Source organism: Phytophthora sojae (assembly GCF_000149755.1).
Source record: "Phytophthora sojae unplaced genomic scaffold PHYSOscaffold_13, whole genome shotgun sequence".
Classification (NCBI taxonomy): Eukaryota; Oomycota; class Peronosporomycetes; order Peronosporales; family Peronosporaceae; genus Phytophthora; species Phytophthora sojae.
Genome location: NW_009258127.1, coordinates 142,697 through 166,138, shown reverse-complemented (window position 1 = coordinate 166,138; position 23,442 = coordinate 142,697). Strand labels below are relative to the sequence as shown.

The 23,442-nt window shown below is 53.4% G+C and overlaps 12 protein-coding genes across 12 annotated transcripts; 6 read left to right on the top strand and 6 right to left on the bottom strand.

The window, feature by feature from the left end:
* Positions 1-1,228: 1,228 nt before the first annotated feature.
* PHYSODRAFT_252006 (hypothetical protein) lies at positions 1,229-1,942 on the bottom strand (the record flags this gene model as incomplete). The annotated part of the gene is made up of 1 exon (XM_009539134.1): positions 1,229-1,942. The coding sequence occupies one exon, from the start codon at positions 1,940-1,942 to the stop codon at positions 1,229-1,231; it is 714 nt and encodes a 237-aa protein (XP_009537429.1).
* Positions 1,943-2,891: 949 nt separating this feature from the next.
* Positions 2,892-3,232, top strand: PHYSODRAFT_340884 (hypothetical protein; the record flags this gene model as incomplete). Its single annotated transcript, XM_009539133.1, has 2 exons — positions 2,892-2,994; positions 3,027-3,232. 2 exons carry the CDS (start codon positions 2,892-2,894, stop codon positions 3,230-3,232), a joined length of 309 nt encoding a protein of 102 aa, XP_009537428.1.
* A 512-nt stretch (positions 3,233-3,744) lies between these two features.
* Positions 3,745-4,734, bottom strand: PHYSODRAFT_306859 (hypothetical protein; the record flags this gene model as incomplete). The annotated part of the gene is made up of 2 exons (XM_009539132.1): positions 3,745-3,748; positions 3,911-4,734. 2 exons carry the CDS (start codon positions 4,732-4,734, stop codon positions 3,745-3,747), a joined length of 828 nt encoding a protein of 275 aa, XP_009537427.1.
* Positions 4,735-5,440: 706 nt separating this feature from the next.
* PHYSODRAFT_340882 (hypothetical protein) lies at positions 5,441-5,742 on the bottom strand (the record flags this gene model as incomplete). The annotated part of the gene is made up of 2 exons (XM_009539131.1): positions 5,441-5,671; positions 5,707-5,742. 2 exons carry the CDS (start codon positions 5,740-5,742, stop codon positions 5,441-5,443), a joined length of 267 nt encoding a protein of 88 aa, XP_009537426.1.
* Positions 5,743-6,520: 778 nt separating this feature from the next.
* On the top strand, positions 6,521-6,936 carry PHYSODRAFT_348312 (hypothetical protein; the record flags this gene model as incomplete). Its single annotated transcript, XM_009539130.1, has 2 exons — positions 6,521-6,824; positions 6,878-6,936. The coding sequence occupies exons 1-2, from the start codon at positions 6,587-6,589 to the stop codon at positions 6,934-6,936; spliced, it is 297 nt and encodes a 98-aa protein (XP_009537425.1). The 5' UTR covers positions 6,521-6,586.
* Positions 6,937-7,086: 150 nt separating this feature from the next.
* On the bottom strand, positions 7,087-7,899 carry PHYSODRAFT_288960 (hypothetical protein). Its single transcript, XM_009539129.1, has one exon. The coding sequence runs from the start codon at positions 7,863-7,865 to the stop codon at positions 7,245-7,247; it is 621 nt and encodes a 206-aa protein (XP_009537424.1). The 5' UTR covers positions 7,866-7,899; the 3' UTR covers positions 7,087-7,244.
* Positions 7,900-8,306: 407 nt separating this feature from the next.
* On the top strand, positions 8,307-8,910 carry PHYSODRAFT_529589 (hypothetical protein; the record flags this gene model as incomplete). Its single annotated transcript, XM_009539128.1, has 2 exons — positions 8,307-8,496; positions 8,555-8,910. The coding sequence occupies 2 exons, from the start codon at positions 8,307-8,309 to the stop codon at positions 8,908-8,910; spliced, it is 546 nt and encodes a 181-aa protein (XP_009537423.1).
* PHYSODRAFT_352984 (aldehyde dehydrogenase) lies at positions 8,909-10,671 on the bottom strand (the record flags this gene model as incomplete). Its single annotated transcript, XM_009539127.1, has 1 exon — positions 8,909-10,671. The coding sequence occupies one exon, from the start codon at positions 10,669-10,671 to the stop codon at positions 9,052-9,054; it is 1,620 nt and encodes a 539-aa protein (XP_009537422.1). The 3' UTR covers positions 8,909-9,051.
* A 1,891-nt stretch (positions 10,672-12,562) lies between these two features.
* PHYSODRAFT_340877 (hypothetical protein) lies at positions 12,563-13,471 on the top strand (the record flags this gene model as incomplete). The annotated part of the gene is made up of 4 exons (XM_009539126.1): positions 12,563-12,680; positions 12,770-12,886; positions 12,934-12,974; positions 13,055-13,471. 4 exons carry the CDS (start codon positions 12,563-12,565, stop codon positions 13,469-13,471), a joined length of 693 nt encoding a protein of 230 aa, XP_009537421.1.
* Positions 13,472-17,608: 4,137 nt separating this feature from the next.
* PHYSODRAFT_340874 (hypothetical protein) lies at positions 17,609-18,130 on the top strand (the record flags this gene model as incomplete). Its single annotated transcript, XM_009539125.1, has 3 exons — positions 17,609-17,749; positions 17,796-17,876; positions 17,930-18,130. 3 exons carry the CDS (start codon positions 17,609-17,611, stop codon positions 18,128-18,130), a joined length of 423 nt encoding a protein of 140 aa, XP_009537420.1.
* A 1,012-nt stretch (positions 18,131-19,142) lies between these two features.
* PHYSODRAFT_340873 (hypothetical protein) lies at positions 19,143-19,451 on the bottom strand (the record flags this gene model as incomplete). Its single annotated transcript, XM_009539124.1, has 1 exon — positions 19,143-19,451. The coding sequence occupies one exon, from the start codon at positions 19,449-19,451 to the stop codon at positions 19,143-19,145; it is 309 nt and encodes a 102-aa protein (XP_009537419.1).
* A 988-nt stretch (positions 19,452-20,439) lies between these two features.
* On the top strand, positions 20,440-21,210 carry PHYSODRAFT_340872 (hypothetical protein; the record flags this gene model as incomplete). Its single annotated transcript, XM_009539123.1, has 1 exon — positions 20,440-21,210. One exon carries the CDS (start codon positions 20,440-20,442, stop codon positions 21,208-21,210), a length of 771 nt encoding a protein of 256 aa, XP_009537418.1.
* Between the last annotated feature and the right edge of the window lie 2,232 nt (positions 21,211-23,442).

The following is a 23,442-nucleotide window of genomic DNA, read 5'->3' as shown; positions in this document are numbered from 1 at the left end:
CGATTGGGGATTAGACGACTTCGCTTGCACTAAGGAGAGTGGTACCCCTTAATTCGGGTACCTCACTCCCACCCAACCGCTGGCAATAAACGCTGACAACTTTGGATGCGAATTAGACAACTAAGGCTGGGCAAAGGTGTAGAGGTATACGATATTAAAGGTTTTCCATTATGCATTGGTTCAAGGACTCTTTACTTTGTAGACTTATATTTAATACTTTCGGACAATCAGACCCTTTAAATTACGAAGGCTGTGTTTTTTTAACAAAAAACTTTATTTATGAAGTTTAAGAACTGGGTGACCCGTACAGCAGGGGAGGGGCCAACGATTATGGCCTTCTTACTATCCCAGCAGTACCTACAACCCCGCTTCTTGTATTAGCTTCGGCAATATCCGCAGTGGAAGGTGGGACATGAAGAAGGTCTTGGTGTTGCTAAGCATCGTGATAGGAGGTGTTATTGTAGGGGTTCAGCATCGTGCTACCGCCACGTCCTACTGTACTTCACAAAATAAATGCTTTTTAATATTTCAAAACTGCACTCATCTTAACGAAAAAATGGCCCCGATTTTTCCTAAAACTGCAGTTTTTGTTAAGATTTTGAAAGGAAAAATTATCATTGGTAAAAAAAAGACAAACTATGAATTTTGACTAATGAAATTTGCTAAACTATATTCGGCGTAGGAGTGTACCGTCTCGTCATATTTTCAGTGCTGAAGCCAAGATCTAGCACCGATGCAATGTATTATTCGTGTAGCATGTCATTTGGCGTCATCGTCGGAGATGGTGCTCCCCCATTAGCGATAGATAAGTCGGGGCTTGAACTTGTGAGCAACCACGACGGACTTCAGATCGAACTTCCCCTCGATTGAATTAGTCTTGCAGCTAAAATTTATTCGTGATATATGAAAGAATGGGCGCTGAGGCAAAGGTATGTTATTCTCTGAAATTTATTTCAGAGTCTACCGGTGATACCACTTTCCGCGCTATTTTTATGTATCAGAGTTTAGCGACACCCTCTTTGCTTAAATGGTAGATCGATATTTTTATCATATCCAAAGCAAAAGTCTGATCGTGTGTGCGATCACGTCCTGCATTCAGCTTGGAGGAGGAGGAGGAAAAAGATAATGGTGTGGCTCAGAAACACTTGCAATTTATTTACACAAGACGAAACTCAATTACAACTAACGACATTAAACGCGTCTCGCATGCAGAAGCACCGAAGCTCGCTCATTCCACCGAGCGGAGCTTGCGGTATCCCTTCTGAGCCGTAGCGCCTGTGCCACCGGTTCCGGTCTTCCCACTATCGCTAGGGCCGGCACTCGGGCCTCCACTCGGGCCTCCGCTCGGACCACTCGGGTCACCACTTGGGCCTGCGTTCCCACCACCGTTCGCATTTGCCCCAGCAGAGGCTGTCGCAGTCGCACTCGTCGACGCGCCGCTAGTGGTCTTCGACGTGGTCGCAGTAGCGGTTCCGTCGCTGTTCGTCGACGTGACCGTCTTGGTGACCGTGCTACCGTTGCCTCCTGGGCCAGCATCAGCGTTGGCATTGGCGTTCGCGCTGACTGTGGCAGGTGCACCGGCGTTGGCGTTGGAGATTGCAGGTGCGCCGCCGACTGCGGGACCGCCAACAACTGCGGGGCCACCACCAACAACGGGGCCACCAACGCCCACACTGGGAAGACCGACTCCGACGCTGGCAATGCCTGGCACGCCGACACTGACGCCGGGGCCGACGACGCCTGGACCATACACACCGGGGCCCACGCCGACGCCAACTCCTCCCAGGCCTACGCCAACTCCTCCCAGGCCTACGCCAACTCCGTGGAGGCCATGAAGGCCGAGCAGACCGAAGGTCTCGGCCACCTGCTTCTCACCGTTCACTCCGCTTGAGAGGGCCACGGCGGCGATGCACATGGCGAAGATCTTGCTGCTGCTGAGCATGGCGATAGAAGACGGAAAACTGGGCTGGGGTGTAGATCAGCTAGCGGGGATTCGTCTCGAGTGGTTTGTGACCGCTCGAGGGTGAATTGGAGAATGAGACGTAAGTTCCGGAGCGCGTTGGACGACTCGGCACCTCGCAGCGCACAGCCAACTCAGCAGCCGAAAAGCCGCGCAGGTGCTGCCAACGAAAGCCTCGTGCAGAACGCGGCACGATAGTGTACCGGTATCTATCGTCGATGAACGATGTTGACCATCTAGTCTGCGTAAAGCTCAAACTCTGTTCACCAGGGCAGCACGTGTTGGCCGGATGTCATTCGTTCGTGTGGTGGATCGGTCGATAATCGTAGTCTTGTCGGTTCATCTGATGCATTGATTGGCTCCGCTGTGTGAACCAAACTTCAACTTCAGGCATACAAAGTTCAGTACAAACGGGGACACACCGATAGGAGGTACAGAAAGCACCTACAGTACTTGAAGTAGATCCGTCGATTGTCTTCCAGCACGCTAACGGGCTAACGCAATGGCCATTATCGTAGAGCAAGTGAAGAAATATTACTAGCAGTGTTAATTGTCCCAACTGATATTGACGGTTGTTGCTGCTTTATACAATCGGCACACGTATAATCGCGCTGGGAGTCCTTGTCTGAGCACTTCATCATAATGAAGTCCACCTGGATCGAGCTGCATGGTGCTGTAGGTCGTGCAACGCCGTATGGGGGCCAGATCTTAGAAGACAAATGTTATCTTCGAGAGTGAATCAATTGAAGAAGTCCGTCACATTTGGCACGGCATATGGCACCACCTTAAACGAGCAAGTATGGATACATGTATTATACCAGTGCTCTGTGTCGATGGAGTCCGGCCACGCCAACTCGCCTTGCTCGCTCATTCTCCAATTCACTCTCTCAAGCCAGCTCCCACCTCCACTACAACAACACCTCCAACCATCATGCTCAGCAACACCAAGACCTTCTTCATGTGCATCGCCGCTCTGGCCCTCTCAACCGGAGTAAACGCAGAGGCGCAGGTGGCTCAGACGCTGGTGGGCGCCCGTTCGTTGGCGTTGGCGTCCCCGGTGTAGCAGGCGTTGGCGTGGGCGGTCTGGGTGTCTACGGTCCTGGTGTCTATGGCCCTGGTGTCGGCGTCTATGGCCCCGGCTACGGCTACAACGGGTACGGCTACAATGGAGTGGCCCCTGCGGCGGCCTACCCGAGCAACGGCGGCGGCGCAACGGCAAGTGCGTCTGCGACCGCGAATGCACTCAAGCTCCGCTCGGAGGAGGAGGAGTAAATGGACCAAGCCCGTGACAATCTGCAGCTCGACTGGTGAGTGACATCCAAACGCGTGCGTGTGGTACAGTAGCACAGCTCGCAGTCGCTTGTGTGAGCGCACACACATCCATCCCGGCGGAGCTTGAGCGCTCCACGTAGGGTGTAAATGTTTATGAGTTTAGTCTTCGTTTGCGTAACATGCAATACAACGAGTATGCACCCCGTTCGTAGGCTTCAATGAAATCCTGCCCCAACACCGTTCACCCTAGCCCCTACCGGAGTTTGACTAGCTTACCCTAGGAGTCACGCACTCTTTGGTGGTAGCCAAACTTGTCATCCTTGAATTTATGCAGGAGTGTCAACAATGCATCTGCGCGGAAACCGGAACCGAGCTAATCCGTTCTAGCTAGCGGTTCGTGGTCAGTTTTCAGGCACATGAATATAAAAGTAGGTCGTCGAGGCACGCATACACATTATTGAGAGCCACAATGATCAGTAAGACACGCGTTTATTGCTTATGCACTACAAAACTCATCTACATCAACCAGCAAGAGCACTTGCCGTGACCACACGTGGGGAATTTATCGTCTTCCGGCCGGACGGTTGCTCGCTCGCAGATTACTCCGATCGAAGGCTGCGGTACGTCTTAGAAGGTGTTGAACCGGCGCCAGTAGCCCCAGTTCCGCTGGTCGGGGACCCAACCGTGGGCGCTCCTGCTGCGGAGCCAGCCTTTGAACTGCTCGTCTGTGGCGTGCCGGTCTTCGGTGTTGTGGCCGTGTTACCTGAAGCGCCGGTTGCACCTGTAGCCCCGGTTCCAGTGCCGGTGCTAGTGCCAGTGCCGGTGCCGGCAGTACCTGTGCTAGTAGCTCCAGGCGCGTGGACCGTACCCGGGCTGCCTCCCGCACCCGGGATCATCTTGCTGAGACTGGAGAAACCTCCACTCATGCCCGGAAAGCCGCCACCGGCGCCGCCCATTCCGGACATCATCTTGCTGAAGTCGGGCATGCCGCCCATTCCACCGCCCGTGCCGCCCATTCCAGGCATCATCTTAGAGAAGCTCGGCATGCCGCCAGTGCCGCCCATTCCGGACATCATCTTGCTGAAGTCGGGCATACTGCCCATGCTGGGGAGACCGCCGCTGGTTCCGCCGGTGCCACCCATACCGGGCATCATCTTGGAGAGGCCCGATAGTCCGCCGCCCATGCCACCGGTCGTACCACCGCTACTGTAGTCCTGCGCGACTTCCTTGTCGGCATGCACACCACTCGTGATGGCTACAACTGCGACGACCAGCGTGAAAACCTTGGTGACGTTGATCATGGTGAAGGCTGGAGTGACGAACAAAGAAACCTTGGAGAACCTCTTGTCGCGCACGCAGCCGCTTGAGTAATGCAACTGCGAGGTGAAGAGGGCGAAATTGGAAATGAACCAAGTGGACGAGCACCCTTGTGCCTGGAATCCGTGTGCGGCGGGCGAACAGCGTAGGATGGGGAAATAGTGTCGGTGTCGGTGGGAGTGCATGGTATCAAGGAAACACGTGCACGCTTGTGTTAGAGCACCATGGGCCAGCGACTTGTGGCTCCTGCGGGCCCTCGGCAGGCTTGCTGGGTAAAGTCCGCCTAAAGCTCGGCACTTTACTGTCGGACGTTAGGTGGTCCAGACCACCTGGTCGGTCTTATCCGATAGCCGACACTGGGATCGATATAGCTGAGCGCGGACTGTCGTACGTGATGGCGGGCACCAAGTGAGCTAACTATATGCATTCGAGGCATCCCCCTGTTTGCTGTTCGAGCAAATTGTACGAACAATGTGCGTGAATCGACCTTGTAGCGGGTGACGGTCACTACCACGCGATCGGTAGCATCCACTGGATGGATGCTAATACCCATGGCGATGAGAGATGCGGTCTACAGTAGTTGGTAAAGGCTCACGTTGAGAGTGGGTTGATACCTAGCAAAGTGCACATGTAGTGTATATAGGGGCTACGGCCGGAGCTTTGGCAGCATTTAGGTCCGCTCATGCCAATACGCATATTTCTTAGACAACACGGTTATATGTTGTCGCTCACAAACGGAGACTAAAACTCATATACATGTATTGTACACCTTGAAACGTCAAAGCTTCGTGGGGTAGACGCCTGTGCACCAGCGCATCGCGAAATGAATGTCTTCACTCTTGGACGTCGCTGAGTACGCTGCGTTGGTTGTTCGAGGTGAGCTTGGTCCATTTACTGAACCGAGCGCAGCGTGCGTCTCGCATTCGCAGTCGCGGTTGCCGTCGCGCCGCCGTTCGCAGCCGGGTAGCCACCGTTCACCACGGTTCCGCCATTGTACCCGACGGCAGGATTAACTCCAACGCCAACAACTCCAGGAACACCAACGCCGACGGCCGGGCCGACGACGCCAGGGCCGTAGACGCCTGGACCGACTCCGACGCTAGCGACGCCGGGGACGCCCACCTGACGCCCGGGCCGCCGACTATAGTTTCGGTCACCTCTTTCTCGGCGTGAACACCACTTGAGAGAGCCATGGCGGCGATGCACATGACGAATAACTTGCTGCTGCTATACATGCTGGAAGCTGCTCGGTGTAGTGGTAATGGAAGCTTGTCGAGTCAAGTTATTGTAGCTTGAGCGGGTGAATTTGAGAATGTGATGGTCGACAAGACGAAAGGGTGATGTTCATTTGTCTGGGAAGCTACCAACCTTGGTCAGCTAGGCGCTTGATGAAGATCCTGCTTCGTTCATTGATCAGGGCTAAACCTGACTTCAGGAGGCCACGAGAGAACGGTGTGTGGTAGCAACCGGTCAGACAAGTGGTTAGTCTGCGTGTGGCCGGAAATGGCTGTAAGCTATGGATAAGTTATGCGTTTACGGGCACCCAAATGCATTCTCAAAACAGGTTTCTCGCTGAAGAATCTTTGCAGCGTCATAGATTGTACATCTTCTTATCCGATTTTGTGGCGATGCTGAAGCAGACACTTCATCCAAGCACTTGGGGCGTTAAGCCACCTGTTGCTGCACTTCACAAGCAAACACTATTATCCTATAATAATACCGGTGCATTACCATTAAAAAGGGGTAAGAGGCGCAGCGTGATGGTGTTCTTATCCTTTCGAATGCTTCACCTCCATACCAAACTAAACTCGATCTTCGCTGCAGCGGATGGCCCTAGCTACAGCACCGCCACTAGTGATGCAACAGCTGACATGTCTTCTAGTCAACCCGGGTCTCAACGGAAGTGGCAGTGAGTCAGACCCAAAACGAAACAGTCTGACAACACATTTTTAAAGCATCACAAGAGCATCGCATTTCCAAATCCACCTTCGTCACAACGTCTCGGTCTTCGGCATCGGATAAAGTTCTCACCAAGCAATGTTCGGCAGAAGCAGTCTCGTCGTGTTATTCGCCGCTGTCTTGACGCTTTCAAGCGGAGTACAAGCTCAGTTCGGCTTCCCTGGTATGGGAGGAATGGGCGGCATGGGGGGCATGGGCGGCATGGGGGGCATGGGCGGAATGTCCAACTTCATGAAGATGATCCCTGGCATGGGTGGCGGCGGTACTAGCGGCGGAGGCATGGGAGGCTTCCCTGGAATGGGCGGCATGGAGGCATGTCAAACTTCATGAAGATGATGCCTGGCATGGGTGGTGGCGGTGGCTCGCCAGGCACTGTTCACGGCGCTGGAGGAGCGTCGGGATACCGTCGTAAACTTCGCTCGGAGTGAACGAGTCGAGACGCTAAGTTTCGTTGTCTGTGTACGCCCGCAACGTCGTAGGGCTTCTATGTCGCGGATGTACAGTCTACAGTAGTTAGTCGACTTTCTTACGATCGTAGTAGGAAAACAGTGAACACGTTATTTGAAGCAACTACGAGTGCAGTTGAAAGTTTGCCATTGTTCGCTTTATCTCTCAGTTGTAAGTCATTGCGAAGAATTCAATAACAGGACAGCTCGAACGTTGAGGATTCCACCTCATGTGTTAAGCAAGTATCCGGCGATGCGAGTCTGTACCAATCAACGAACGAACGGTCTACTTACTCCTCCTGCACGAAGTCGTCGGCGGCCAGCTCGCCGCTGTCCGTGATCACGACTTTCTTGCTGGGGGTGCCGCTGGGGGAGCCCACGGCCTCGATGGCGTCCAGCACGTCCATGCCATTGATGACGCGGCCGAACACGACGTGGCGACCGTCCAGCCACGAGGTCTTGACCGTGCAGATGAAGAACTGGCTGCCGTTCGTGTTGGCGCCCGAGTTGGCCATGCTGAGCGTGCCCTTGCCGGCGTGCTTGAGCTTGAAGTTCTCGTCCGGGAACTTCTCGCCGTAGATGCTCTCGCCGCCCATGCCGTTGAAGTGCGTGAAGTCGCCGCCCTGCACCATGAAGTTGGGGATGATGCGGTGGAAGATGCTGTCCTTGTAGTGCAGGGGCTTGCCGCTCTTGCCCTCGCCCTTCTCGCCCGTGCACAGCGCGCGGAAGTTCTCCACCGTCTTGGGCACCGTCTTGCCGTAGAGGCCCATGACGATGCGGCCCGCGGGCGCGCCGTCGATGCTCACGTCGAAGTAGACCTGGTTGGTGATCTTGGGGCCCTTGCCCGCCTGTACGGCCAGCACAAGCGCCGTCAGGCACAGCGCCAGCAGCGAGAACGTCCACTTGGCCATCGCTATCGTCTACTGGTGACTCTGTACAGCAGCTGCAACTATGGGGAATGTGCCCTCAACAGCAGCGTCCAGCCTGGATCAACGTTTTTACGTAAAAAGGAAGAGTAATTACGTCTTCGTCAGTGACGTCACTGGTACCAAGGAATCGGTACATGGATACACAGGTCAAGTTGAAGCCCAAAGGCACCTTGTATGAGTTGCTCACGCCACAACACTACGTGAGTGAAGTGCTGAGGTTGGTGCGTGTATTTGACCGCCTGCCGAACACCTCGGGCTGGGCCGTCCTGCTATTTCAAGCGCCCGAACGCGACGGCGGGCGGTTTCTCCTCTTGCCAAATTGGCAATGCCAATGCCGCGTCGGTTCATTTTGCTAAACGCTCCAAGCCGAAAGAAAGGCGAGGCAAGCTCCAAGAAACACTCCTTTGACGTGAGCTGCTCGCCATGGACGACAAGATTCAGGATCCTCTGGTCCGCGCGCTGGCTGAGTACATCAAGATGCCACAGTTCCAGCGCCAGTTCGAGCAGTTCTTCCTGGATCACGCGCTCACGTTCACGGACGACTTGGAGCACCAGCTCGCCTACATGACCATCTACATCGAGTTCCAGCACATGTTCAACGAGCACATGACGGGTAGGCTCAGCTCTGGGGTAATGCTCTTGATACACCTACTGATAGTATTTGTCGCTAGCCTTCCTGACGCAGCAGGGAGTATCAGAGGACGAGTTTGCGGAGCATTATCAGAAGGCGATGAAGGCAGACCCGAAAGCGGAGCAATACCTCGAGATCGTGATCGCGTCAATGGACTACGACGCCTTCTACAGTCTCATGAAGTCGATGCGGGCGCGGGCGTCGGTCGAGAACCACCGGGCGGACGCAAAAGACTGCGATACCAGGGCCTGCGGAAAGCGCGAGAGCTCGGAAGGGAAACTTAGCAAGGACGAACAAGGCCCCGAGGATGTCGAGGACGAGGGCTTAGCCAAAGGAGCGAAGGCTGTTGCTGCCAACAACGACGATAAGGAACTGGATAGCAAAGATAGCAAGTAGACACCAGAAAGTAGTTAGTTAAGACGAGACTGCTTGAATTGTGGTATGCAACTACGCCCACTGCGTGGCTAGTTAGTTCTGAATAAAAAGGAAGAGATTTCAATAAAGCGGCCTACAGCATTTGCTTAACAAAGCGCGAGCTCAGACCGAGAACTTGATAATGACAGCGATGATGGCGAGTACCGCTGCGAAGCCAAGCGACTTCAGGATGCGCATGTGCAGGCGGGTGAACGGGTACATGGCGATGCTCAGAATGAACTTCTTGGCTGGGGTGTATGGTGCGTAGCGCTGCGGAAGATCTAGCATTCCATTCTTGTAGATCACCGTCTTGTAGTGGGAGAACGCTTCGAAACCATGGTGGCCGTGGTAGGCGCCCATACCGGAGTTGCCGACTCCGCCGAAAGGGACATGAGCGTTCGAGAGCTGCATGAGGACGTCGTTCAGCATCATACTGCCAGCGGAGGTCTCATTCACCACCCGCTCTTTGTTCGCGCCGTTCGAGCTGAAGTGATAGAGCGCGAGTGGCTTCTCACGCGCAGTGATAAAGTTGATGGCCTCGTCCAAGTCGCCAGCACCATAGTAGTAGATTGGCAGCAACGGGCCGAAGATCTCCTCACTCATCGACGCGCTGGATACAAACGAGTCGAAGTTCGTGCGGAAGTTCAACAGCGTGGGCGAGATGAAGCGCTGCTTGTCGTCGCTGTCCCCGCCGTAGCTCACATGCTGGCGGTCCTTCTCCAAGATGAGCGCCAGACGAGCGTACATCCGCTGGTTGACAATGCGCCCGAAGCTGTCCGACTCCTTCACGTTCTCGCCGCCGTATTGCGCAGCCACTTCTTCCTCCAGCAACTTAATGAACTGGTCACCGATCGTCGCGTCCACCAGCAAATAGTCCGGGCGGACGCATGTCTGGCCCCCGTTGACGAAGGCTCCCCACGCGATACGCTTCGCCGCGAGCTTCAAGTCAGCTGTACCGTCGATGATGCACGGGGACTTGCCTCCGAGCTCCAGCACCGTCGGCGTCAAGTACTGCGCGGCCGCCTGGGCCACGATCTTGCCCAGGAAGTTGCCGCCCGTGGCGAAGATGAGGTCGTAGCGCTCCTGCAGCATCTTCTTGGTCTCCTCCACGCCTCCGTACACCACGCGCACGTAGCGCTTGTCCATGTACTTGTCGAAGAGCTGGATCAGCACGTTGTTGAGGTGGCGCGTGGTGTCGTCCCCCGGCAGACGCACGACGACGCAGTTGCCGGCGCCCAGCGCGGCTACCAGCGGCATCAGCAGCAGGTTCACGGGGTAGTTCCACGTGCCGATGACGCACACGACGCCCAGTGGCTCGGGGCGCACGTACGACAGCCCCGGCAGGTTGACGATGTTGGTGGGCTTGAGCTTGGGCTTGGCCCAGTCGTCCACGTAGTCGATATAGTCCTGGATCTCGGCCTTGAGCAGCGACACCTCGCAGGCGAACAGCTCCAGCGGGTGCTTGTGCAGGTCCTTCCACACGGCGTCGCTGATGAGCGCCTCGTTCTCGTCCACGAGCCGCTGCAGCGCGCGCAGCAGCGACCGGCGCGTGCGCACGTCCTTGGTGGCGCCCGAGGCGAAGCTGGCGCGCAGAGCCTGCACGTCCGCGTGGGTGTCTTGCTTGGCAACATCCGGCAGCGGCGGCACGTCCGTCGTGGAGCCGTACATGTCGGTAGCGTCCGAGATGGCCACGTAGCTGGCGGGGTTCTGCGGGGTACTGGGCTGATTGGCGACTGGCGGCATGGCACTGCGGTGAGAGGAAACGTGAAAAATCGAAAATGATCACGGTACGGTCGTTGACGTGAATGTCGTGATGGAGGGCGAACATGATTGGTCCGGCGATTAATTATTTGGACTCGACTGGCGATTGGCTGTAAATGGGATGATGACGTTGAAGTGAGCTTCAACGTTGACCCAGACAGACTTCACATTCACCCTAGGACCTAGGGGCCTAGGTCAGAAGTAGCCCTTGGGGAGATGGAATCCACGCCCGTGGGTATTGCTGGGCTGATCACTAAAAAGACCTGAAACACCTCCATACCTTTGTCTCCCATCGTGATACAGCAGACATTGTTCTCGCCCACCACTATGGCTGGCCAGCATACCAGTGCATCTCTCGATGATAATTTCCATCAACACTGCTAGAAAACCGGTGTGCTGATGTTTTCATCCCGCAGCGCTGTAGCCAGGTTCCCCTGCAACGGTGCGAACCTTGTGCCACTTGCACACGAAATTGTGTGGTGGCACGCGCCTTTGAAAGCCACCTAGATCGTTCAAACCGGGGTGCTGTCGATCCACTTGATGTCCCCGCTATTGATCTTGCTGCGGGTTATTTACACGCACGCAAACGTCCGTGTAATAGTGTCGTTCATGAACGGTTGGCTTCGCAGAAAAGCACCCAGCTCGCTTCACACTGCTCGGTGGATATGCATCCACATGCATAGGTATCTTAATGGTAATAATAATGTTGAGGTGTATTGAGTTACTGGCTCACGCCGAACGTCTAATACCCCTTCTGCGTCGAAAGAATAGGTATCTTTATGATGTCAGTAGATAGCTTTGATGCGCTGCTGTCTATACCTGATCGGTCGGAGAGCGTGCTACAAGCTCACTTTCTTGTCCCGCTCGTTCTTGGGATCTTTGGCTCCAGGATTACCGCTTTCTAGAACTCCCAGCGGTTCTTCTAAAGATAGCAGGTAACACAGCAGCACGGCAGACGTAGAACTCTTTCGCCAAGGCGATTTACTTCTCACCGGGCGTAATGATTTCTCGACGATTGCCCTTGCTCAAGTATCTCGATGTGCACCACCAACGCACATCGGAGCTTGCAAGTAAGATGACAACGACGATTAACAAGAAAACAAGATATATATCCGATACAGACCGTGGACGGCTGGACAAGAGTGCTTTCCGTAGCATTTGTAGCAGTCAGCCGCTCCTACCCTTGCGATGCGGTGTCGTTCTATTATGCGATTGATTGGAGCCTAAGGTATTTTGGATGTCCAGCCATCACACATTTTCTTCCTAGATCGGACTTTACATGCATTCGTCGCTATTGCGCTACCTTTGCCGTTGCCGTTGTTGGTAGAACTGTTCCAAGCGGCACGTATTCGCGGTTGCATTGGCGGCTTACAGGTTTTGCATTATCAAAATGCTCGTGCCTGGGGGAAACCCAAGTAACTCCCACCCACGTCAGCCATAGGTAAACTTTAACAGGAAGAAGTGCTGTCTTGGGGGAGGGCGTGCGGAACTAAGAGTGCCGCCCCCGCAGTTCAGGCGGGATGGGTAGCAAAAAACCAATCCGATTCGATTGATTGGATCGAGACGGATCGTGATCGCATTTAATCGGATTATTTGATTTGTAGATCAATGCCGACTCCATCGGATCGAGTCGACAAAGCATCGACATAGCTGACGAAACACGGACTCATTGGTTGAAATTGGGGTGATATTGCCCCTCGCAGATGTGATGCTATCAATAGTCGATATCACAAAACAAAAACGAAGAGGCCTCCCGCTTACTGGCCTCGCAAGTTGCGAGGCCTCGCAACTTGCGAGGCCGGCTACACCCAGAAGGGCGTTGAGGTGTTCAAATGCCCCAAAGCGACCAACATCTGCAAAGAACCCCGAGCCGATGCTGGACGGCATGTCGCTGTACGACGCGGCCTGCAGCTTCACCAACCGGTACGGCACGCCGCAGCCCATTCCGACCAACGCCAATGCCATCTTCTCTCACGGTCTCATCCACACAGGTTCGTGCGAGTTCTGACTCGGCGACAAGAAGTTGCTGTACGCCGACGATTGCTACAGCGAGTACTGCCACTTGAACGTCAACGTCAAGACCGAGTCCTCCATCGACTACTTGTCGTGCGAGAACGGCGGTTGCAAGATGATGCGCGCTTCTACTCGATCGGCTGCCAGACGCTTGACGACACGAAGACCGTGTGGCAGACTTACAGTACGTTGGTTGCCACTTTGTGTATGTGGTGGTGTGTGTGTGAATAGCTGAGCTAACGGGCTTTTGTGTCACTGAATGCGCTCTACTGGTGAGCCAGCCTTGCGCTGCGGATTGCGTCATTGCTGGTCCAGTGAAAGCGTCACGCTTTAACGTGCCGTCTTCGAGCAGGTTCTGGACAAGCTTAACTACAACATGCAGCGTGAGAACCAGCGTCGCAGCTCGTGCAACAGTCGATTCTCGGTGGGCGTAGCAATGCGCGAGCGAGATCCGCTACCCGCCACAGCTCCGACGGCCAAGACGACCCTGTACAAGGTCCGTGCCAGGGGCACCGACGTCTCCGTCCGCGTGCCAATCACACGTCACGACTCCACGAACCAGGCGCTTGCGCTCAAGTGCATGCCCAAGGCTCTTATCGTTGAGAACTACCTGCAGAAGAACGTCATCTACGAGAAGGGCATCATCGCCGAGTGCGACCGCCCGATTACCTTCAAGCTGCGCGAGATGTACCAGGAAGCCAACCAAGCAAGTGGAAAAGACACCTCAGCCATTGGCATTGTCCGCAGAGGAGACAGGTGGGTCGTGTAGGAGGATCTCGAGGAGCTGTAGGAGTGTTTTGCTTCCAAAGTGCAGTTTTGTCAATCAATGGATATCATTACGTTCTCGTTTCAGAAAAAAAAGCTTGTAAAGTGGTCGCAAGTCTGCACAGAAGCGATTTGGCCTGTTGTTCGGGATTCTTGTGTTAAGCCTTTCGTAGGCGTGCTGGGCACGAATGACGCAGGCGTATGGAAGTTGACAAAAATGTCATCAGTTTTGGTATGTTGCAGAGGAAAATAGATGATGGCTTTTACATTGCGGAGAGTGCGCTGATTGTGCGGAAGCCGGTAAAATTGGAAATGGAGGGATCAAGAATAATTCAAGACACTGGGCGCGTTCGAGTTGCAAGCAAACGCATTTGTGTACTCTCAGAGCACGCTACGATAACAATTTGCGACTCAGTGGACTCGGGACAACCTCGAGACATGCATGTGCTTTGAATACTAGGTTCACGGGATGGTCTAGCGCAAGACCTTGCCACTAATTGATTAACGACGCTAAAACCAGCCGACTCGAGTCAACAAGACATGAATTCGCTGATATCGCGAAGCATACACGCTCATTTTCGTGAGCACAACCCGGCTTGAAGCTGCAAATTCCGTGGTCAAAAGTCCAACGCGAGAGTTTACGGTTCGAAATTATCGCATCGCCACCACAAACAAACATAGTCACCAGGAGATAGCCGTATAGTTCGCCAATAACCAGAAAACAATACAAGATTTTCAAAATCTAATGCAGCTGATGCAGATACAGACAAACTGGAAGCCACAAAATACCAAGCACCAGCTACCCGGTTCTCTCTGTTGCTGGGAAATCCTACAGGTAATGATGACCACCATAAATTAGTTGTCTTTGCTCGCAAGAAATAGCTCACAGTCTCAGCGAGGAACCACTACCTAATCGCCCCACTGCTCGTTTTCCGCGATTTTCCACTTTCAGCTTGTTGAGACGGCGACCCGCTCATATTCGCCCTGAAACACGATGAGGGCACCATCACTTCGACATCACCGAAAGAATTGAGTTGTCGTGCTCTGCTGCGTACTTGACATTCAATACGGCGTCAATGCGCCGGTATCGATAAAGTCGTAGGACATGCGCAAGATTGTCATTTCTAGCGACGCAACCAACGTGCAGTCGCTTAAAATTTGCATTTCGCGTCGCCATACCCTCCTGCGTCACTACATTTCGCACGAAACAACAGCCAGATAGGCTTTGAGTCCGACAACCGCATTTCGGTAGCGATATCTGCGTTGAAAACATTGTTAACCTGCCTGGATAAGCAGACATGTTTGACAACAGTGGCCCCGCCACTTTGAAATCGCACACAATCGGGAACAGTTCCGCCTCGTTTCCCCTAGTCGTTGCCCCTCTTCAGTCGCAAAATTATCAGGCAACGCTCCGCCTCTGCGGAGACTCTCGAGCAGCGCTTCGCATCCCTGATTCAGACCCCATGGAGTGATAAATTGGAGCTGCGCTTCGCCTCGTTTCGATTGGAGATACACACCTTCGAATCACTTCAACTTGCGGCAGCACTTCGCCTCGTTGCGTCGGGTGTCCAGGTGCTAAATCATCGGACAGCGCTTCACCTCGTTGCGATTGAGCAATTGGAGATAGCTCCTCCTTGTTTCGTTAGAGTGGCCGCCTCACAGAAGTTGTGGTGGTTTGAGCAGCGCTTCGCCTCGTTTTCCAAGGCTTTGAGAGCGGTGTAACTTCACAGCGGCACGATTATCCGCTTGTCTCTGTGCGCCATGTGAGCGAGTGCATCATACCGCGCGATGTCGATACATGCTCTTCGAGCTCGTCCAAGGCGGCGAGCCAGACTTCGTTTGAGATGATTCTGCGCAAAAATGGTATTGTGTTCCTAGAGTGCAACGCGGTTGCTTTACAAAAGCTTACCACATATCAAGTTGCAGCAGAAGCGCTATGTACTCGTCATAAATGTAAAGAGCTCATCAAAGGCGAATTGGATCGATAGCATTATGAACGATTGCGACTCTTACAGACTTAAAGCCACTGCGATCACCAACACACTAGCTCTCAGTCCAATTAATGTCTACTGGTTCAGTATGGACATCACCCGAGGTAAGGTTGAAGGCAAGAGAATGCTGCATCTCCATGATCGCTGTAACAGCATCGTCAGCAAGTCGAGCTCGTCGAGGCGTAATCGTCGTTCCAGATGCAGAGAATGCTTCCTCGCTAGGCACCGAAGTAGCCATCACAACCAAGTAATCGCGCGCCATCATCTGAATTCGAGGAAATGATGCAGCTTCGTGCTTCGTCCAGTTGCACACAGCTCGACTGCCTGTCTTCAGGTTCATGGACTTATCCTTGTGGTCAAGCCAGCGAGACAACTCAGTTGAAAATGACTCACCGATGTGCTCATCAATAAGGCTGTACAGCGCGTCCTCGTCATCAGCTTCTTCTTTCTGCTGCTGGGTTTTCTCCGATTGTTTTCTACGCAGTTCATTTTGCTCATGTGGGACCCGATACACGCGTTCATACTCCGCTTCGACTAGTTTTTTCACTTGCTCGACATTGACGTCAATCTTGCCGAGGAACGACTTCGCACGAGGGTCGAGAACGGCAGCAATTTGAGCATCATCGGTTTTGACGAGCGGGATATACTCGTCAAGCTTCTTCTTGAACGCCAAAATACTTGGTGTACCACGAGAGAGCAGTCTCCGCCGTCTTCCCCACATGCTTCAAGACGAGATGGAAGACAACCAACGCTACACCAAAGGTTGGGTAGTTCTTGCCAGACATGAATGTAGTCGCGCCCTTGATCGGTCTCAGGAAAGCTATGAGCTCATTAAGATAGGCTCAAGTCGTGTCCGGGATGGGAGCAGCGAGACGATCGCCAGAGCTTATTGAAAGGCATTTGAAGCCTTCATGACGGCCCCGAATCCGTCGCTGTAACTCACCAATCGCTAGCTTCAGCGAACGAGCTGAAGAAAGCATCGTTAAGGTGCTGTTCCACCACGTCACAACGTCGAGCTCCGGCGATATAAAGGTCACATTGAGTGCCGCGCAGACATCAGTCAGCGCCTCAAGTAACGACGGTAACTCCGACAGTTTTTTTTTCAGTATGTCACGGATGACAGCAACACTGTCATCCATGATTGGGCATCGTTTAAGCCCTTCCTTGACAGCAAGTTGAAAAACGTGGGCCAGTCATCGCACATGAACGACCTTGGCTTGGGATGCGGCAGCTTCCGTAGGCTCTGCAGTCGAGGTGGCACCCGAAGCCGTCCCTGCAAGCTGGTCGTAGCCCACAATCTCCTCCTGCAGTGTTTCGTTGATCTCATCAATCATTGTTCCGTAGTTGACGGCGTTATCCAAAGTGATCGCCCATAGTTTTGCAAAAAGAGATCCGCTCATCGCTCGAATGGTATCGATCAGATGCTGTGCGATGCGGGGACCAGAATGGGGATACTCCACGCGCGTAAACCCGATCATAACCGACTTAATGACCCACTCATCGTTGATCCAATGCATGGTCACAACCATGTAGCCTTGTTTTGCCGCTGATGTCCATAAATCCGTCGTGGCGGGTACCCGGTCGTTTTTAACATCTTGAAGAATGCTATGCCGCGACAGCTCCTTTTCGCACCTCCAGCGCGCCATGATCTTCTTTCGAACCGTCTTCCTTGTCGGAGGCACGTAGTCAGGGTGAAGTGTTCTGCAGAAGGAACGAAATTCCTTTTTCTCCACCAGACTCAGGGAAAGCGCGTTCGCTACGATCAAGGCCACCAGCTGCTTGTCAGCGGCCGCCTTGTCGAACGTGCGCTGCCGCACGTATTGCTCGAACCCAAACGCGAGCAAGTCCGTCTGGCGGGCGCCTCTCGTGTCCGCCGGAGACGCATCTTTGTCGCCTCCGTACTCTTCTCCGTGCTGCCGCTTCAGGTGTCGCCGAAACGTAGTATGAGCCACCGTGTTCCAGACCGGAGCTGAGTCGGTGGAACACAACAGACAGGTGAAGGTCCCATCGTTGTTATCGCGAATGAAGGTCCAGATGTCGGAGCGTCGATTACCAGGAGCTCGCCTTGGTTCACTGGAGGATGAACTTGCACTTGAATTGTCTTGGGGCTCCATGGAATGAAGGTATGCGGAGAGGTGCGTTAGTGCGAAATGGCAAAGGCGAAACTGCGAGGAAGATTGCTGCGCATGCACTACTTCGCATTGCGAAGTTCGCAAGGCCCGGCAGGCCTAAGCTGGTCTGATCCGATTGAATCGGCCGATTCGATCGACAACTTCAAGCAGACGCCCAACGTGTGCACACCTGATTGGACCAATTGCTTTACTGCGAATCCGCGAGGAATTACCGCCCAGTAATGAGGTGCACTGGGATTCCGTACCGGGGCTAAAAGGTACGGGTGGCGCGTTCGTTGTGCTGAACGTAAAGTGCGTGAGCACCCGGTCACGCGCTGGAACGATTTCGCGCAGCTGTAGTGCGTGCCCAGCAGTAGCAGTAGCAGTAGCAACAGCAGCAGCGGCGGCAATGCGTGGGAGGCGCCTACCGAGTTTCAGTCTCGTAACGTGAACTGGTGGAAGGCGGTCGAGGTGGTGTTGGCGCCGCGCACCGCCAAGTCGCAGATTCGGCTGTCGCTGAGCGGATTAAATGTGGTGGTCGAGTTGGTGGACAACAAGTAGAACTACGAGAACTGTGCCAATGATACCGATGTTGTCTCAGGTCCGCATGCGATTAAGTCTCAGGCCGATTTCAGCGCGAATCTAGCTCACTTCAAGACACTGTTATAGATAACACCAGCACTATCGTGAGCAGACTAAAGCCACACATGACGTTTTGCTGTGAAGCGTCAGTTGTACGGAAGTCTGTGGTATTTTATAGTTTCGGACATGATAAAATGTATAAGAGATTAGACTGGAAACATGCTATTGGTCATTTCAGGGGTCGTTTAAAAATTATTCATGTAGTGAATGCGATATCTAGAGAAGCATTTTCGGGAGGTATTACTGCTGTATTTTATATCTTGGTAGTCGGATTGGATCGACCGATCAATCGGATCTAATCGAAATGATTCGAGAATCGGCACTGGCTAATCCGATCGGTCAGAAAGTACATCTCGATCAATCCGGTTGGGTCGATTACCCACCCCTAGTTCAGGAGAATAGAAGCATCGCGAAGCCTCCACAGCCGCCCTACGTCTGTATATCTATTTTAACTTGGTTTCACTATACCTACGGTGAGTCGTACCTACACTGACCTCCTATTGGCTTACCTTTCTACCAATCAGATACATAAACTCTTTAACGAGCAAAACCATTATCCGTACTGAATTTTGAATTTGTTAACGTCTATCTACTTCCCATGTTGCGTGCTGCTAAAGCCTCGCATACGAAACGCGAGTCATACCCCGTATCGGAAGAGCATTGATAATGCGACTATGAACAGACAACAAAAGAATACTGCTAAACGCATACTAACCGACAATAGTTTGATTGTTTTTTGACGCAAACAAATACTAAACTCAATAACACTAATACCCTGCACAGCCGCCTCGAGGTACCTTGAGCTCTGTGGGGGTACTGCCGCGTGGCGTAGGCGCTCACACAAGCAAGACCGAGGTGTGCTACCTCACCCACGCGTTCGGATGGATGCCTCTCAAACGAAGAGCACCAGCTCGAGACGGGCTTGGTCGACTTATTGCTCCTCGGAGCGAAGCTTGCGGTACGCGTTCGCATTCGCTGTGGCGCTTGCCGTGGCACCGCCCGGAGCGACTCCATTGTAGCCGTAGCCGGGGCCGTAGACCCCGCCATAGACGCCAGGACCGTAGCCGTAGCCAGTGCCGTAGACGCCTAGGCCGCTGACACCTACAACACCAGGGACGCCAACGCCGACGTAGCCCGGACCGCCGACCACCAGTTGAGTCGCCTGCATCTCAGCGTTTACTCCGCTAGAAACGACCGCGACGGCGACGGACATGACGAAGATCTTGGCACTGCTGAGCATGGTTGGAAGCGTTGTTGCTGCTGATGTACTGTCGATGAGTTGCTGGCTTGAGTAAGTGAATTGGAGAATGAAAGAGCAGGTCGGGTTCGAGTACATGCCGCCGTCGATGTCATTTCGACGGCGTCGATAGACAGAACTGTGTTTATTTTACATAATATTTTGAGTCGGCGTCATATGACTGTCAAATGTGAAGGACTGTTTGAGCTGGTACACCGGCGAAAAAAAACACAGTCGGTCGGCTGTTATAATAAGATGCGGACCCTCATACGATATTGCTAGATCGGCAGCGTCGCAGCTACAGCTAGGCGGGCTCCAATATGTAACGCACGGAGGTGCTGTGGCAAGGACTATCGACCCTGTGTCAGTCGTTTTATAGGTTGGACAATTGATACGGTGCCTCCTAACTCGCTCAAAATCGAGACACCGTCTTGGTGATGTAGCCACCAAAAAAAATCCCCGTACACGAACGGATTGACGAGGCAAAGCAGGCGCTGCTGCATGCTGGAAGGGCATTGACGGGCTACATTTACTGTACACCCTTCATTTCGGAGGACAATGTCATTTGTACTGAACTTTGTATGGCTTACGTTGAAGTTGACTTGACATAGAGGAGCCAACATATCACATGGACCGACAGATGCGTCTATTGAAGATCATCGATCCACACGAATGCTCAACACACGTTAAGCACGTACTGTCCTGATGAACAGGGCGAACTTTGTGCTGGCAGGCTGGTCAACATGGTCGACGATGAAGGCACCGTATCACGTTCGCGCTCTGTGTTTGGAAGGAAGCTCTTCATGGCGATCACTTCTACGCACCTTCTCGTCAACTAGTGTTGCGCTGCGAGGTGTTGACGGCTCGATCATCGCGCTCCGGTAACCACGTCCCATTCTCCAATTCGCCCAGAAGCGACTCCACCACTCAAGACGAATTCCCCCGTTTACAGCCCTATCCAACCTCGACCCGATATACCAACGATACTATCATGCTAAGCAGCCCCAAGATCTTCGCCATGTGCATCGCCGGCATGACTCTCTCCAGCGGGGTGAACGCTGAGAAGCAGGTGGCCGAGACCTTCGGTATGCTCGGCCTTCATGGTCTTCATGGTCTTCATGGTCTGCATGGAGGTGTCGGCGTGGGAGGCGTCGGTGTAGGCTTGGGAGGCGTCGGCGTCGGAGTGGGCCCTGGCGTGTATGGCCCTGGCGTCGTCTCCCCAGGCGTCAGCGTCGGCCTCCCCAGTGTGGGCGTTGGCCTTCCCAGTGTGGGCGTTGGTGGTCCCGTTGTTGGAGGGCCCGTTGTAGGCGGTGGCCCCGCTGTCGTTGGTCCCGCAGTCGGTGGCGCACCTGCGAATGCCATCTCCAACGCCAATGCTGGTGCCAACGCCAACGCTAACGCCGCGCCACCTGCAAACGCCGTGCCCAACGCTAACGCCGGATCTCCCGCCAACACCGTGTCCAACGCTAACGCCGGAGCACCTTCTAACGCGGTCTCCAATGCCAACGCCGGGTCTCCAGCCAACGCGGTTTCGAACGCCAATGCTAATGCAAACGCTGGAGCACCTGCCACAGTCAGCGCAAATGCCAATGCAAATGCCAACGCCGATGCTGGTGCCGGCGGCAACGGTGCCACGGTTACCAAGACGGTCACGTCGACGAGCAACGGCGGAACCGCTACTGCGACCACGTCGAAGACCAGTGGCGGCGCTTCGGTGAGTGCGACTGCGACTGCGAATCGCAAGCTTCGCTCGGTGGAATGAGTGAGTTCCAGCCCTTCTGCTCTCCAAGCCTCCTGAGACGCGTTCCATGTCACTATTTGTTATTGAGTTTCGTCTTGTGTAATAAATTGCGAGTGCTGTTGAACCCCTCCATTATTTTTCTTTTCGCTGTTTATTTTTTACCTCTGTCCAAGTCGAATGCAAGATTTGATGGCACGTACGATTAGAATTTGTCTTGCAAACAGACCAGCAGAGGTGCTGCAACACGAACGTCTCGTTTGTGCAGAGCGCGGCATAATGTCGTACCGTATCATTGAGAATGATTCTGTTGATCATCCTGCCATTGCCGAGCTGCCGATTTGGAGTGGGTGGGTGTTAGCTTGGTAGCGTGGTAGATTGTATTTTGGTTCGTATACGGAACTGATCTGAGTTTGGAACAGGTGCCTTATCTTGGTTTTTGTATAAAACAAACATATGTTACGGCAGTGAGCATTCCAGCGAACGGAACACTCGGAGTTACAATTGGCGCTCTCACTTCCGACGCCGTGATCTCCTGATTATTTTTTAAATTTAATTTATATAGAATTATAAATTGGTATAGGGCGCATGGGCTCCAATAATGACGGGGCGCCAGCCGGGTTTGGCCGCGTCACTTACGCTATGTAGTTCGCGGCAGGAACTGCGGTAGACGGCGCCTGATGCCGGCCAGCGGTACGCTGTTGTATGTTATCTCGCCCCGCCGGGCTTGCGCAACACCGGCGCCAGCGCCACGGGAGTAAAAGCTAGCGGCCAGACTCCTGACCGTTTTCTAGATTGTCAGTAGCTCGGTCTTACTCTCGTTACTCTCTTACTCCACCACGTCGGCTGTGATGGGCATGTTTTTGAAGCGCACCTCCCTCTTCGCCATGGTGCGGCCTGGCGCGTCCTGGAAGCGCGTGGGCACGTAGTTCTGCACTGCACACTGCAGCACCTTCGGCCCCGCTCCATGAGCTATGTGGTGACTGGTCTTCTACCTACCAAACTGTATTGACTTTTATTGAATTTAGCACTCTGACAATTAAAGGTGGACCACTGTGTCGGAAGTGGGAGCGCCAATTGTAGTTTTCTTTATGCGGCCCCCAGCACATCATTCGGGAGATCTGTTCAAATCTCAGATCGGCTCCATATACGATCCAATCCGGAGGTAACCGGTAGCGTGTTCTCCTCATCGGTTATAGATTAGCCCACCGAGGCCGCGTCAATAAGGCTCGTTCTCAGCCGGAATTCCTCACTGCATGCGGCCGCATGACCCGAAATAAGGACTTGTGATTGGTGAGTGGGGTAGGTTGGCGAAGTCGCCGCACGAGAGTGAGTAGGGGTTGCACCAATCAGAGCGCTCTTATTGACTCACCTGCTGGTACAGTATCAGACAACAGCCGAGCCACGGACAAGGCGTCATTTTGACTCCTTGACTGCCAAAGAAAGCAACCTTGTATTTTAGCACCTACTCGAGGTGTTCGGGCCGCTGGTGCTAGCGGACGCCAACACAAAGGGGGCCCGCTACTCTATCCGGCCTACATGTATACGATTTCGTGTTATTATTGAGTGCATCGTACAGAACGCGTAACGCTACATCTATTTCGAAGTAGATGCATGTTGCAGGTAGTCGAAACTACCTTTAGATCTAGAACCCCCACCGCCGGGAAGCGTGTACTACGTCTACCTGCTCTTTGGCAGGCGTAGATCAACATGCACTAGCGTATCATGTCCTACGAGTGGAAGTTATGTATCAGCCAATATACATGTAGTCATAACATGCATCGGTTGACGGAGTCGTGTGCGTAAGAGTTAAATGTTATCGTGTACCGTGAGATAAAAACTAATAGCTGCGACTGCTGCCGACAGTTACCAGCACGTGCATACCATATATAGGGGCCAAACAATTCGGCTGCAGTGCCTATGGAGATGATTGTTGTTATGCATTCGAGACCTTGCTAACTTTACTTGATTTATGACGACAAACAGCCCATATCCACAGCCAACCATGATGTTTGGCCTTTCAAGCAAGCTAACGTATACCTCCATGCCCGCACGATATCGGCGAAGGCGTGCTGAGGCGAAATGCACGGTTAGGTGGCATCACTAGAGCTTTCTATTTGAGTCAACAGAGGCTTAGCTCTAAAATAAAATGTGAGTATGTCGAAAAACTTGTTGGGTTTCTGCTTATTGCAAACATCTTCAGCAAAAACCTGGCGCAGCCAACAATAAGGAAAGCGATACAAAAAGATCTACTAC

Excerpts from the sequence above, each read along its gene's own strand:
- PHYSODRAFT_288960 (XM_009539129.1), bottom strand. The coding sequence starts at position 7,865 with ATGGCCAAGTGGACGTTCTCGCTGCTGGCGCTGTGCCTGACGGCGCTT.